General features: G+C 44.0%; 1 protein-coding gene across 1 annotated transcript; it reads left to right on the top strand.

Moving 5' to 3' along the window:
* Positions 1 to 10,601: 10,601 nt before the first annotated feature.
* Positions 10,602 to 12,909, top strand: LOC145494231 (uncharacterized). Its single transcript, XM_081473685.1, has 3 exons — positions 10,602 to 11,632; positions 11,683 to 12,578; positions 12,854 to 12,909. The coding sequence occupies exons 1-3, from the start codon at positions 10,602 to 10,604 to the stop codon at positions 12,907 to 12,909; spliced, it is 1,983 nt and encodes a 660-aa protein (XP_081329811.1).
* Positions 12,910 to 16,002: the final 3,093 nt, after the last annotated feature.

Genomic DNA, 16,002 nt, shown 5'->3' with positions numbered 1-16,002 from the left:
ATGGAGTTAACAAGTGGGATTCGCTGGTAACAGTAGGTACTCGTTCTCACGCGCCTTGGGGTTTGGGCAGGTGGTATTCGCGAATATGGAACTGGTAATCGTACCAGCAGCCACCACTAGTAAGGCCATCCCATTGAAGAGAGCCTGGTATACCTTGAAAACACGGTACATGTGACTGTTACACCACCATTGACAATGGTAGAAGGCATAGAGCGAATCCAAGGAGTGCAAGACGTCGGGCTCCAATTGCACAGCTACTGCTTTCAAGCACGTTCCTTCCAAGAGCGAAATGGCTTCGAGAGGCATGTTTGGATCCTTGTTTTTTTGTTTTTTTTTTTTTTCTACACGGTGTTTTCTTTATGTACTGTCTGTGGTGATAGGAGAGGGGCTTGATCGTGGATCCGTTCTTCCAAAGGAATAGCGATCTCTACTGGAATAGATGCTGGTTCTGCCATGGCTTCCAGGCTTGTTGCATCTTCACCACTACTTGGCATAAACTAACAGTGCAACTCAACAAGGGAAACTTGGGTTTCATGTATAACTGCGGTGACCTTTCAACCACGTTGGACACCAACGTATTGATCAGTTGGGTGATGTTTTGGATCAACTGGTCCAACGACTGGCAAAATTTCTGTTCTTGCACTTTGATATTTATAATATATCCTCAACGCTGTCTTCGGTGTAAATCAAGAAAAATGACATTGGGTAGGCACCTTAATACCTTTCTTGGAACGCACTCACACCACACGACAATGTTTTTCGAAAAAAAAATAAAAATAAAACACCAGAGCCTTTATTCATAAACGCCTCCAAGTATGTTTTCAAACCATAACAAGGTTTCTTTTTAAACAAATCAATGTCCTAGCCATTTGTCCCCTCATGTGTGTCGAACTTGACAGACCAGACTGTCTTATGACAGACCAGACTGTCTTATGACAGGCGACTTCTTCCCCAGCGGTGCCTTCTACTCACAAGTTAACCCCGTTTTCATTTTTTTTTTTTTGCTGAGAAATCTTTCGATTTGTTCCCGGAAGTGAAAAACACTTACGAAGCATATAAATTTCGGTGGAGGAAAACGTAAAAGGGAAGAGACAATTCTCATGTGATCTTTACATGATGTCTTACGGAAAGGCGTCTAATAACAACGCCACAGAAATTCTGTTGTAACATTTTTTATCAGAGATAGAACGTAATTGCGGTAAGGATTAAAATCCTCAATTGATTTAAGAATATCGACCCATCGTTCCATCGTTCGCATTATAAGAAAAAGCCTATCAAGAATCTTCTTATATCAGCTTTTTATATTCTTATCAGGGAGGGTAGCTCCCTTTCCATGACCTCAGCCTATTGAGGGGGCATCCCCCGTTGCCGTGACGTCAGACCCAACGAGAGGGTATTGGGTATGGGGTATACGCGGCGGCCATCTTGAATCCATTTATTTTCCGCCCACATAGCCTAACCTATACGGGCCACCCACCAGTTTCGCCGCCTGAGCCACCTGTTGACGTAAAGGTGACGTCATGTTTTCTCACACTTTTATTGGCGGCAATTTTCTATAAATTAAAAACGAGGTTGCAATCGGGTAATTTGGCAGCTATACTACTACTGTCATAATCAGCTAATACTTCCCTTTTGTTCATGTAAATAGTTGCATTCCACTGAAAACAGGTTATTAAAGACACTTTCTTTTTTTTTTGCAGGGAATGCCACTGGAAGGGACAGTCATGTCATAATGCACAAACTCCCTTTTAGAATGCCACACTAGGTATTACTTAGGGATTCTGATGAACATTTACCCTTTAAAAGCTGGATACCTCCCCCCTCCCCCACCACCCTTCTTCTTTAACACCTGTCCTGTCAAGACACGCATATGAGAACTCTATATTTTTCACATATATTGTTCAATCATGCTGTCAAATTTACAAGTTCCTGCTTCATTTATGCACCCCCTTAGGGACCCTTCCAAACCTCCAGTTAAACTTCCATTGATTATGACTGCCCAACATATTTCTTGAAGGGCACAAAGTCATGTAAAGGTTTACCTCAGCTTGATTGCTAGTACAAATCAATTGGCAAGTTTAATAATTGGAGATCTCAAATTTAAGATAGTTATATTTTGGTGGGAAGGAAAAAGAAATGTGACTTTTCTGTTTTATCAGCAACCAAAATAAATGTAACCAGCCTTTTCACTTTAATGCCATAGTGAAGAGAAAGCTAGGGTGGTGAAATTCAACCATTTTTCAGTACACAAGGATAACTGAACATCGACCAATGAAGACACAAAACAAAGCAAAATAGAGGGAATTCTCTAAGGCCAATATCAAGGTTTTCAGCCCTGACTGCTATAACACGAACTACAAATAAAACCACTAAAAATGGAACAGGCAGGGTTTGTATGGCCAGATATGGTCAGAATGAGAGCGTAGCAGGACCCTGTTGATAACAGTACTTTGTACTGAAGTGTTATTCTGGGTTAACATTCGACGATAATGATGATGATGATAATGATTTTTAGCTGCTAAGCACACTGAAGGAGAATGAAGCTTATGGACTTCCAGTGTCTGAGGGAAAACGGGTTTCAATCAATCAATGTTTTATTTGGTAATGCAGGTTTTATGAAAAGTAACCTTCATTTAGTGCTAAAAAAATGGCATATTTCTATGTTTTCCGTGGACATTATCTATTCCGAGAAGGAAAAAAACTAGATAGGAAAACGAGGCCAACAAACCTTCACAACAAAAGCCAACACAAAAAAGAGAACACAAAAAAAGAGAAAAGAAAACTGCTCTACGATTAAAGCCAACAAATTCCACCGTACAGCGGACACAATTACAACACAAAAGGCTAATAAAGTCGAAACACCAAGAATTGAATTCAAAGGCCTGATAACTACCAACAGAGGTGCTCCAAAACAGATATAAACCGGTCATATCGCAGGGAAATTTAGGCGGAAATCAAGAAATAAACAATACTCAAATGTTTTGATGAGAGAAACGGCCGGTTCAATCGACACAGGGAGACACGCAGATTAAACGTATATTATAAATGCATAAAACCTCCTATTAACAAGACTATTGGTAGGACTTTTCAGAGAGAAAACGCGAACGTTTTACGTTGATTTTTCTTGTCCGGTTTTCAAGATGGCGGTCCCGCCACTTACCCGCAACAAATATCAAGAAGAATACACGACTACGCGCGCATAAAGCTAAAACAGATTATGCACACAGACAAAAAGCAACAACAAACTGTAGACACCTACACTTAGTTAGCGAAAAAAAAGCGATATTAGGCCTGTTTTTTTGTCTTTGTTAACCTCTGTCGTCCTTCCTCAATGGCGTAATCTGAATAGGCCACTCGAAGCGCTCACTCGTTGCTATGTGAGGTCACAATGGCTGTGACGAGTCGGTCACGAATCAATACCGGAAAACAATAGAGTCATCCCCTTCCTCCTGAGCGTAATGTAAAACGCAAAATGAGCTGCTCATTTTCAGCTGCTGACAGTGTGTGCGGTCCAACACCATACGCGCCAAATGAGCTTTATGTTATTCCTTTAAAAGTATGCTTACAGGATTTAACAGATTATTTAACTAATCTGGGTGTCAGTCGAAGTCAAGGCTTCGGGACACAGATTAACGAGGCTGATTTTATTCTCATCGCGCCGGATTGCATTCACTATCATAGGAAGACAGGGGAAGGATTACCGTATGTCCAAAGCACAGATACGAATTAACAATACATTACCAGAAGTTCAAGTCCAGTGTTCTCACCTATCTTACAGTGATGAAGCGAAAAAATTAAACAAATCCTCGTCGGGTAAACAAACAGGTGTCGGAAGAAATATATCAGGAGTTTCAAGCTTCAGTTCCAATAGAATCCGGTAAGTAAAATGAGGCAATATTCAAATTATTTCCTCGCAATTGACCTATTTTTGGTAGTTAATTTACTTTTTATATGTTACATTAAGATATTTTCACCTTACGTGTAGTTTCTTATTAGTTCGGAAATTTCAACCAATAACAGATGCGTTGTTTTGTTACAATGTAACATTTCCTTTAACATTTTTTTGCGTATTTTAAAACTAGTAAATCTAATATTGTTTCAGCCTGTGTAACACTGGTCGAAAAAGTCATTCAAGCAGATTAAAAGTGGAGGATGTAGCCTCAAAATGTGAGGACAATCTTTTAGGTGAATGTCTTGGGTTAAAAGTGGAACACTGTTCCCTTGGATGATATATAAACTCTGACAGCACTGCTTTATTTATTCGACCCCGAAACAATTTTGTGAAGATGCCAATAGAGTTAAAGAGTTGGGCGTCGCAGGTTCTACGTAAACGTGATGTTTTTTTTTTTTTCCTTTTTTTTTCTCATTAGCGTTCTTAAAGGTCCGGAAGCTCTTCCTATCCGTCTCTTATATCATATTTATTAAGGTATCAAAGCGGAGACCGCTAGTAATCTGGTTTCGCACAATGTTCGTTGGCCTCTAATGGCGGGACGAGGCGGGGTGTTGAAGGCACAAATGTAATGGCAGGCTTCTGTAAGGGTAGCCACGCTATGCAAACCTCTGTTTGGTAAGCAAATAGACGGATTAGGAGCACTTTCTACTCAACTCCTGCGGAAGGCACAAATGTAATAACTAGTCACAAACATGACAAAGGTCACAAGAGTAACAACAATCGGCCTTAAATGTAACAAAGGTCACAGGAGTAATAACAATCGGCCTCAAATGTAACAAAGATCGCAAGTCTAATAACAATTGCTCACAAATGTAGTAAAGATCACAACTGTAACAAGAAATGATCACAAATATAATAATACCATTTAATTCTTCAGTAAGCGTCAATGAAATACATAACTGACTTTAGTGGAACTTTTTTTTTTTTTAACTAATAAACTTACGCTGTTTAACTTAAAAGTGACTTCACTGTACTGTATTTCTCTCAGAGCTCTCGCCTGTGGTTCCGTTTTTTGGAATGTGCTCAGGACTTTGTCTTTACTTTCGGCATATTTCACTCGCATAAACCAGCATCTCCATGAAAATTAGTGACGCGAAAGAAAACTATGTTTAGTAACACGAGATTTGATGGTGTTTTCAGACATGGAGCAATAATTTTGAATTTACCAACCACGATCGGAAGATGAGGTAAACTGAAAAGACAATTGCCGCCATGAGCTCGTCCTGCCGCACGTTACCTGCCAATCACCTATTGTTAGAGCAAGGTGATCCCTTTCTGGTATGAATTAACATTGACGTTAAGGCGTTAGAATGCTTTACAAGGATGACGCCACCAAAAAACAAACAAACAAAACTTTTCGCTTTTATTCCGATCGAAAATTTAGCGAAGATAGGCCCACCTTTTAATTTCCAAATTTGCAGTCCCTCAACCGATGGACTGAAATTTCTCCAGCTTATTGTTGAACATTTTCCCTCAATTTATTTTTTTCTGTTTTGAATTATCTTCATGATTTTTTACAGCAAGTGCAGATGATTTGTTAATCTAATTACTTTCTTTCTACGCACTTCAAAGAAACATCAAGAAATTATCAATTTATGTGTTTGTTCCTCAAGAACAAAAACCTTTAGAGACGCTAGACTACATGACGCACTTTAATTTCAAAAAAGTGATGACAGGTGTATTTTTATGACAAGGCGTTATCTGAAGGCTGTTCCAAAAACGGGGAGTGCGGAGTGCGGAGTGTTAAAAATAGTAAAAAAAACAAAAAAAGTAAATATGCAAAGAAAGATTAAAAATAAAATAAAATTTAAAAATGAATTGAAAGAATAATTAAATACTTAAGCAAACTAAAACTAGAAATTTAGGAAATTTTAATGGTAAAAGTTCACGCGGCCTGCTGTGGACCGTTGATATCGGGACTGTCTAATCAGCGCGGGTCACGGGTAAAGAGGTGCTAAGTTTCAGTTTCATTGACTTCTAGCCGGTCTATCATCCTCTTCTCAGAAGATTCATCCTTCTCCCCACAATGGAATGTGAAAGTTAAGACTCTTGCTCGGTCGAGCGTTTTTGAAACATAGAGAAACAAGAGAAAAATAAAAATGTGTAAATTAGGTGACTATTGTTTAAAAAAGAATACTATTCTGGTTTGGAATCGGCTTAGAATTATTGCCAGCATGCTTCGTAGCAGAGGTGTGCCAAGCTTCCAAAGTTTTTCTAATGCGGAGAAAACCGCCACTATATGCAAATTTCGAACTTTCTTAAATTTTGGCCGTAAAATAAATCGTTGGAGCTTTAAACTATTTTTCCTTGAATAGGTTCACCCAAAGGTATGTTTTGGGGAATTAAAAGAAAAAGCGATTTGTCGTGACTGTCTTCTGATTCTTGACACTCTCAGAAAATCACTCTTAGATATTTATGTCGAGAATGAGCCTTAACTATAAGGTCTCTGCCATAAACACCTTCCACCTGATTCAGCTTTGAATTCCGTCAAACTCTCCCTCCCACGGGTAGGCACGTATTAGAGATAAGGCTATATTTAGGCTTTTATTATGATGCTCAATAATTTTGTTTAGAATTCAGAATTTTCGTTCGTGATCGCCAAATGTTTATTATTTTGTAGTTCCCTCGTTAGTCCTGTAATTCTACGGCATGACTGCCCACAAAGTGAGGCTTGTGACTTCAGATTGTTTATCTTAAAGTTTATCGATAATACTTAAGCTCTAAACCCCACCACTAGTCATGTTTGGGTTTGTCTACTGGCCTTGACCTGAATGTCCCACAATGATCCTGATTAGGTTTGTTGAAACTTTACTCGCTATCGTTTGTTTCAAGAATTTTGTAGTTTTCTGTTGAGACTCGCGTGAAAGTGTTTGGGTTAGTATTCAACAAAATTCGATTTACAATCGATGTTATTAAAGCTACGACTACGTAAGTAACGTGAAATTATCAGCGTTTTTTTTTTTTTTTTTTTTTTTTTTTTTCTTTAAAAGCACGGTAGAAATCCAAGAGGTTATTGTAAAAATTATAAAAGGGGTTAATCGTGCCTAAATAATATCATATGCATAAAATAGGGGGAGGGGAAAAAGTTTGCTGGAATGTAAGTATTGTAACTATAACCAAGTAAGTAGTAGATAAATGTTGTGCTGTCGCATTGTATTGTAAGTATTTCTCATTGTAAGTAGTGTTTTTTTTTTTGGTCTGTTAGTGTTAAATAAAGTTAATTGAAATAAAAAAAGAAAAAAAAGAAAAAGAAACTACGGCTGAATACGTGTATGCAAACAAACAATTGCGTCTGTGTTTTTATGTTTTAATCCGTCATTTTGTAGTCCTTGATATTCACCAGTGTTTACTTTGCCGAAGGCGAAGCAGTTGTCTGTTTCGTAAACGAACGTTGCCATTTTCGCGACACTTAGAATTTTTTTTAACTATTAACGAGTTTTTCTCTACTCATTTAAAGGAAAATAGAAATTGTAAGTAACCACCCGGTATGGAACACGGAGCCAAATCTCCGAAAATTTAATTATAAAACGTGATTTTTGTAGATATTATCATAGAGTTGCCCCAATCATAAAATAAAAGACAACCGTAAGTAAACCAGTGTGAATATGAATAATTCAGCATTTGGTGAGTGCGTTTTCCTTCATCCAAAAAATCATAACCAGTTTGTACCTTATCGTAAATGCTCTTTTTCTTTGGCCATCGTAGCTTAATAAGAAATAACACACAAACTGCGGTGACAAACATGACAATAAAACGCATTTTGGAAAACAAAATTCATTAACTTGAAACATACGAAACGTCAAGTATTTGGAGTTTACCTGTGACATTCTAAAGCAAATTTTCTTATCTCTTTAAAGGGCGTTTTCGACCACAACAAATCATGACCTGGGGGGAAGTGTATGCATGCAAGAAAATCGTAAGGGCTTCTCAATCAGTATTGCATATTTTCCGTCTGTTCTTTACATGCCTCGAATTTTGACAGGAAAGACAATTAAAAAGTTTTGTGTCATTAAGGTTTCTGTAACACACATGGGTGTTTTTGCATCACTAAGTTTGCTCTGTACGCTTTGCTCTCACTTAACTAGTCAGAGTGGATGATGCCCAAATCAACTTTGCAATTTTTCTGCGCATTCCGTAAGAAATGTATCTGGTCATTTTCGCTTCATATGACCTGCCACTAAAACGTTACGTTTTCGAATTCGTTGCACCCCATATGATAACCTAGTTGAACTAGTAAACTAGTAGTATATAGGGGATTACACAAATACCGTTTCGCAGAGGGAGAAGCATTTCCCCGTTTTGAATCCCCCAGGTCTAATACCGAATCTCGCAAGCTCGCTTCGGTTAAACCTGGGGGATTCAAAACGGGGAAATGGTGCGTCCCTCTGCGAAACAGTATTTGTCTAATCCCCTATATACTACTACGGGGAAGGGAGGGAAAGGGAGGGATTCCCATTAGATAGAAACGACCCCGCTGTTATACCGCCCGAACAGCGGCAATGGTTCGAGGAACAAGCAAGTGTGCGTGGTTGATGCGTGGCCGGAAAGAAAACTGCGGAAAGAGCTGTGTCGGCGCTTATTGCAGGAAGCACAACTATCAACTCAAGAAAGGAATGAAAATTCCTGCCCCGTGCAGCAGCTGCGGAGTTGGGGTTTTGTGTGATTACCGTCTTTGCATTCCATGCGGCGGGAGCGCGCTAAAACAGCGGCTTATCCGCAAGAGGAAAGAAGCAAAGGAAACTTTTGAACTTGTTTTGCTCGAGCTGATGTCAACCCAATTAAAGAAATGAAACCTTCCGTTATATCACAAGTCGCTATGTCTTCCATTGACCAAAGGTTTGAAGAAATTCTGAAAGAAGAGTTTGCAAAATTCGATCCAGCAACGTTGAAGTATTTAGAGCAATTACTTGCAGAAAACGAGCCAGCTGTTAGAAAGATTGTTCAGAACGTGCTGGGTGAACCCATTTCCCAAGAAACGGAGAAGCGTTTGCAAAAACCTTTACTTCCAAAACCTTACCAACCGAGACCTCCTCCCCGGCAAAGAGAGGCGAGAAAAAATCAAGAGCTTCTGAGGGAGTACGACCCTTTTCCTGCGCAGAACATCCGAACAGTGACAGACTACCAGAATGAGATTCTGGACCTGTTCGATGATGCAAGCCACGAGGGGGAAGAGAGTAAAGGACGGCATTATATTCGATGGCGCTTCATCAGAGGTCTGGAAAAAGACCTGACAACAAACTTTATGGAAAAAATTCGAGGAAATGTTGACACATCGTTTTACCTGAGGCATGTTTTCTCGTATCAGTTGCGCAACATTGAAGATGGAACGGTGATTCTGTACTACAAAAACCACAGCTCACCTTGGATAAACAGACTAGCAGAGGCAGAATAATGGCTGAGTGAAGAAGAGACGAAACGACTGGACCATGACAAAATCGAAAGACGATCAACAAAGTGGGAGTTTGTAAGCTTTTTTAATGTTGACCTGAAGGTTGTGATTGACCGTCGACCGTTGTTGGGCGCAGGCTCTTTGCCAGACTGGCTGCGCAACCTTGCCCATGGCGGGGCAATTGTGACTTTGGATACGTATAAAGACAACTTGTGTCTTTGGCGTTGTATCACTGTGCACCGAGGAACGCGTGTCGATCGAAGTACAAAAGCAGCCCGCGGTCTAGCCAAGAGTTTCTTCAAACTCAAAACTATGCCGACCGACTGCCCAAAAACGTCTCTGGATGAACTAGACAAGGTTGAAAGGCATCTGAATCAAGGTACAGCTTTTTCGGACTGGCTCGGCATCCGGGTGTATGAGCCCGAGAGGGGGGCGGGAGAAATGGTATGGCACCTTAGGCGAAACCCAGCAGCTAGTTTGAAGAACATTCTGACAATCGGCATCTACGAAGGGCACGCGTTCGTCATCAAAGATATTGCCAGGTTGGCCAAAAATTATGCATGCACTCATTGCAGAGCGAGATTCACGCAAGTTTGCCATCTCCAGCGGCATTTCCAAACCTGCAGTGCAGGAAAAACGGTAATCGATTGCCCGGGTGAAAGGGTCGCAGCTCCGCAGACAGCTTTCGTGAAAGCTTTATATTCAAAGCAGAACGCTTCCAAAGAATCGCTTCTGTGGCTTGAGCGAGAAGCCAAGCGGCGGAAAAGCCACATTCACCACGCAATTTGCGGGCACGGTGGCGAGCGTTGGATTGAGCGCGCGCCTGTCGACGGATACAACCCCGCAACGAAGACTGTATTTCAATACCACGGCTGCCACTGGCACGGGTGTCGAAAATGTTACCCGCAAGATCGCGACAAAATCATTCACCGCAACAACCGAACGCGTGAAGACATGTACCAAGCTACAATGAAACGCACAAGATTCCTGCGGGAGGCCGGCTACCAAGTTATCGAGGCATGGGCGTGCGAAGTTGGGAAAATCGCCGCTGATCCGCCGCGGGCCGAAACAAAAAGCTACCCGCACGCGATCTTGTACGATTTCTAGGCGTATGGCGATAATAATCATCGGAAGGAGCCGACGCCCGCGCTCACGATAGAAAACGCGCACGTGCCAATTTCGGTGAGCGTTGGTGACACCCTTGAAAGAGAGCCCACCCACATCTGTGAAAGAGACCCCGCGGAGTTGGTCCGCAAGTTTATGGAAGAGCTGGAGAGACGCGGAAAAAACATCAGGGCCCAGGTACGAGCGGAGTTTATGCCAGAAGACGTGTACCTGCTTCCAAAAGCGCAGCGGCAAAAAATCGATGAATGGTGCAACCGGGTTCCTGTCGTCGGCTTCAACTCAGGAAGTTACGATCTGAATCTGATCAAAAACCACTTCGCCGGCCGTCTTGCTGAAACATCGCCCAAAGTCAGAGTGGCAAAAAACGGGAACAAAACCATGTTCTTGCTCACTTGGGGACTCCGTTGCCTTGATATCATCAACTACCTTGGACCGGGGACGAGCTACGAGAAATGGGTGAAAGCCTACGAATGCAAGACAGTGAAATCGTGGTTTCCGTACAAATGGTTTGACACCCTCGAAAAGCTTGATTTCCCTGGGCTCCCAAAATACGAGGAGTGGTATTCGAAGCTAAAGGGCGAATACGTTCTCACGCAGGATGAATGGGAGGGGTGCCAGCGATTGTTCAAAGAAAAGGGCATGCGTACCTTCTCAGACTGGCTGCGCTACTACAACAATCTCGATGTGGCTCCCGGCCTTGAGGCTCTGGAAATGATGAGAAACTTCTACACCGAGAAGGGAATCGACATTCTGAAAGACGCTGTCAGCATCCCAGGCGTGAGTTTACATTACTTGCTCCGTGGAGCGGTTGAGCGTGGCGCGGAGCTTTACAGCCCGGGCAAAGAAGCGTATGAGATGCTGAAAGAAGCTGTTGTCGGGGACCCGAGCCTAGTTTTCACAAGGTACAGCGAAGTTGATGTTACAGAGATAAGGTCTCATCGAATATCAGAACAGCGTCTTTGCAAAAATATCCTTGGTTATGACGCCAACGCCCTCTATCTTTCAACCATGCTCAGAGAAATGCCTTGCGGGAAGGAAAGGGTCGTGCACTACAGCGGCGAGTTCCAAGCGGAGGCGGCTCCTGCACTAACGCACAGGCTCAAACAAGGAAGCTGGTTTGGATTTGCCGAAGTCGACATCGAGATTCCAGAGCGCTTGCATCCAAAGTTTGAGGAGATGTGTCCTTTCTTTTACAACAAAAAGGTGCCTCTCGAAGCTGCGCCGCAACATATGGCAGACTTCTTAACTCGAACGGGCAGAAAGCGCGGAGACGGAAAAAAAAACTTGTGGAGGCGCTGTCTGCAGAACGGTTGTTGGTGTACGCCCCTCTGCTCCCGTGGTACGTGAACCACGGGGCGGTAGTCACAAAGGTTTACAGAACAATCGACTACCAACCGGCCAAGACCTTTCCCTGGTTCGTGGAGCAGGTGACGGAAGCGCGCCGGACAGGAGACGTGGACAAAAGCAAGGCGCTGCTTGCTGAATTGTTCAAACTGCTGGGAAACAGCGCGTACGGGAAGCTCATTGAAGCTTTGGAGCGGCAAACAAACGTCATTTACACCAAAGACGAGAAGGTAGTCGACAGAGCCTTACGAAGCGCGTATTACTCTGATCTTAACGAGATCGGGCAGGCGTGTGAGTTGGAAAGCCGGAAGCCCCGGATCACAATCAGACGACCGTTTCAAGTTGGAATCGCTGTCTATCGGCTGGCAAAGCTGCGGACGTTGGAGTTCTATTACGACTTTTTCGACAAGTATTTCGACAGAAGAGATTTTGAGCTGATCCAGATGGACACGGATTGTAACTACATGGCTATCTCTGCAAAGTGGCTTGATGTCATTGTTCGGCCGGATCTGAAGCAAGAATTTGAGGCACAAAAAAATCAGTGGCTGGCTTGGGACAAGTGGAGCGGTCGGACCCCAGGCCTCTTCAAGCTTAAGTACGAGGGCAGCCGGATGATCGCGCTCTGCTCGAAGTGTTATTTCGTCGACGAAGCAGAGGGCGAAAAAAAGAAGTTTAGCACGAAGGGGATGACGAAGAAGCCGAACGAGATCACGTGGCAGCGTTTTAAGGCAGCGTTGGAAGGCAGCAAAGATATGGCAACCAACAGAGGTTTCAGGATGCGGGACGGGCAGATGGTCACTTACGAGCAGAAGAAGCTGGGGCTGAGCGCTTATTGCGACAAGCGGTGGGTGCTGCCCGATGGGATACACACCGAACCAATCGAATTTCACATTTAGTTCACTCAGCCGGAGGAAGAGTGGTGTTTGGAGGGACAACGAGCAGTTCCTCATGCACGAAGCCGCGCTTGGGACCGTCGCGCAAATAGTAGAGAACGGGTTGATCCGGTTTGGTAAAAGATCTTTCAATACTGTAAACTTTCAAAGACCAGATTGGGTCTGTGGCTCTTTTTAAACCGCCTTCAAGCTCCCCGGGTTGGTAGAGATAACGAACTTGGACAAGAGAGGGGAGAATTTTTTCGTTTTTCCCAACAGGCCTTGAATAAGATGTCGACGGCCTTGCATAAACAGCTTTTTCTTTGATAGCAACGGCGGGTTTCTTGCTGATAAGGCTTGTTACCTCGTTGTTCAAAGCCGAAACAACTTCAGGAAGTCTATTCACCCAGGCAGTGGACCGCCGGCCCTCAGGGAGTCGCATTTCCACGGCGTACTGGTGACCGAACAAGCGCTCAGCCAGGGTGCGGTTAAAACGTTCAACAATGGCCTGGTCGCGGTGAATGTCAACGCGCCCGCGCCGGATATATGTTTTGTGTTTTTCCATCTCTTTTGTGACAGCGCCCATGAATTCTCGCCCAGGGTCAACCTGCAGCATTTGAGGCCATTTCAGAGGCGCGCGCTTGTAAATCTTCTGAAAGGCCTGGGCGACTTCACCAGAATTTTTCGAAGTCAGGGGTTCGGCCTCTTTTCAGCGGCTGGCCACGTCGATAACGGTCAGCGCGTATTTGAAAACTTTGCGCCCGCGGGGCAGTTTGTCGTGCGGCAGAAAAGGAAGGTCCGCCTGGTGGACCTTGTTGGGTGTGGGAACGTCGAATTTCGGCCGAGGAATTCGCCTCGGCGCGGGGAGGAATATCTGCCAGAGCGCTTGCCTGATCAGCCACTTTTTTGCGGTTTCTTCAGGTACCTTGGCGGCTTCGGCTAATTTTTTGATCGGGGCGATACCTTTCCAGTATCCCCCGGGGCCGTAGTATATCTTTGCGAGTTTGGCGTCCATACCATTACTATAAGAAGGAGTAAAAAAAGTTTGAAGGAACCGGAAGGCCACGTAGCCCAGAGCGAGCGACCCGGCGCCCACGAACATTAGTTCACCTTTTTTCTGCTGCTCGCTTGGCTGATAGAAATCTGAGAACTTGGGCTCTTTGGGGGGTATCATTTGTTCGTCAGGATGCGCCTGGTTGTAGAGTTTGAAGGCATAGTCAGTGTTGTGAAGTTCTGCTTGGCCTCCGCCTTTATTTGCGCGTTGGTCGCAATCCAGTCGAGAAGATGGGTGCGGTCGCGCGTGTATTTGGCATAAGCCGCTTGGTACGCCTCGAGAGCTTTGTCATGGCGCTTTTTTTCTTCAAGTGCAGCTTTGTCGCCCTCGCCAAGCGCCCTCGCCAGATAATTTCCGCCGATAAAAGCCGTGGCGTTCAACACGGCCCCACCAACCATAATCGCAATGCTTGCCATGGTTATATATATCGGAAGCTTTTTTCAAATCATTAATTTCAGACGCTGGCGGGGGTGGGGAAGATTTTTTGGTCCTCGAGTTTCTTCTTGTCTTCCGCACGCATTCGCGCGTTGGTCCCAATCCAGTCGAGAAGTTTTTTGGGTTCGTTCTTGTTTTTTTTCCTCGAGCCTTTAGATACGCCTCGACGTCTTGATCGTAGCTCTTTTCAAGAGACTCCGCATTTACATGCATGTTTGCCACGGCCCAGTCGAAAACTTCTTTTTTGCGGTTGAGAAGTAATTCATCGTAAAACTCTAGAAAATCCTTGACTGCTTCATCGTAGCTCTTTTCTTTTTCTCTCGCGGATCTCAAAACAGCCTCGTAAACATTATCCCTGATGCTTACAATACTTGCCATGGTGCAATATAAGAATTTTTTTTTCTTCAAATCATTAATTTCAGACGCTGGTGGGAAGGATTTTTTGGTCCTCGAGGTACTCTTTGAGAGCGATGCTTCCCGCCACGACGGCGGTGAACTTCACGTAATTCATCGCACTGCTGCTGGGATCAGAAGTGAAATTCTCTTTTACAACCTTTTTTGCGGCCCAGCCGATGCCAACGGCTAAGCCAGTAATAGTAGCGGCGTCAATGACGGTCTTTTCTGCCAACAGCAAGCCACTGGGTGGTGTTGAGGCCGCTATGTTTTTTCTCCCCGCCTTCTGAAGTCGGTGCTAGTTCAGGGGCAGCTGTGGCGGCTTTCGCCTTGTTTTCCGCGAGATAAGCCTCTGCTGCTTTCCTCTGTTGTTCCCGTGCCCGCCGCGTTCTTTCAGCAACCATTCTTCCAGCGGCCACACGCCTGGGATTTCTTACGCGCTGCGTTGTCGTTGTTGCAGTCGGAGTTGTCGCTTGCTGTGTGTCATCGACTGGAGGTGCGCTCTCAGCTTGCTGTGTGATATCGGTCTCTTGGGCTTGTTCGGTAGACATTCTGAAACAGATGCGTACACTGAGCAAATATAATAATGTTTAGAAATTACTCTGCTGTGGTTCTGCAATCACTCAGCGGGCGTTGAGGATTGCTGTTGAGGAATTTCTTCCAATTTTGCTTCGTCCCTTCTCTCCAAATGCGAGTTAAAATCAATGTGTTTTGCGGTGATCAGCGCCGCGTTGGCCGCAACAAGAAACCGGCCGCACTTCAAAGCAAGGTTGCCGGCCAGATTAGAGAGCTCTTTGTTTAAGATGTAGTCGTTTCTGAGTTCTTTTTGGTAAGCATCGATGTCTTTGATATTTTAGGTCATTCCGACCGCTTTGGTTACAAGAAAAATGAAGCTGTCGATCAAACTTTCTGTTGTCTTTGAGCCCACGTACGTCTCGTAGCATTTGGTGTATTTCTCGACATCTTTGTCGCTCAGGCGCTTCACCTGCTCGTGGGTTAACTGCACTCCGATGGCTTCTTTGGCTTTTCCTGTGGATACCAGTACGGCTAGCTGCCCACGAAGAGCAGGAATGTCAGTTCCGGGGGCGGTTGGAACTATGCCACCTGCTGGACCACTCGGCGGCTCGGGCTAGGTTTGAAGTAGGTTCATAACTTCTGCTAACGCGGCCTCTTCTTCAGCTGACATTCTGTCGACTTGTGCAACAATATATACAGTTTTCATTTTTTTTATTCAAAATAACTTACCCCGTAGGGGGGGGGGGGGGGCGGGGGACGAAGCGAGAAAACAAGATACGAGAACTTTCGATCTTTCAGCTTTGAAACTAGACCTTTGTACTCATCCTGAGAGAGTTCGCCAGCGTAATCATTGAAGATGGCTTTCGTGGTCTTGGCCGAGGGGGTGTAAAAGAGAACGATCGCCGCCACGTTCTCCCGGAAG

Source organism: Orbicella franksi, chromosome 8 (assembly GCF_964199315.1).
Source record: "Orbicella franksi chromosome 8, jaOrbFran1.1, whole genome shotgun sequence".
NCBI lineage: Eukaryota > Metazoa > Cnidaria > Anthozoa > Scleractinia > Merulinidae > Orbicella > Orbicella franksi.
The sequence above is the reverse complement of the archived record's forward strand: the minus strand, read 5'-3'. Positions and strand labels throughout refer to the sequence as shown.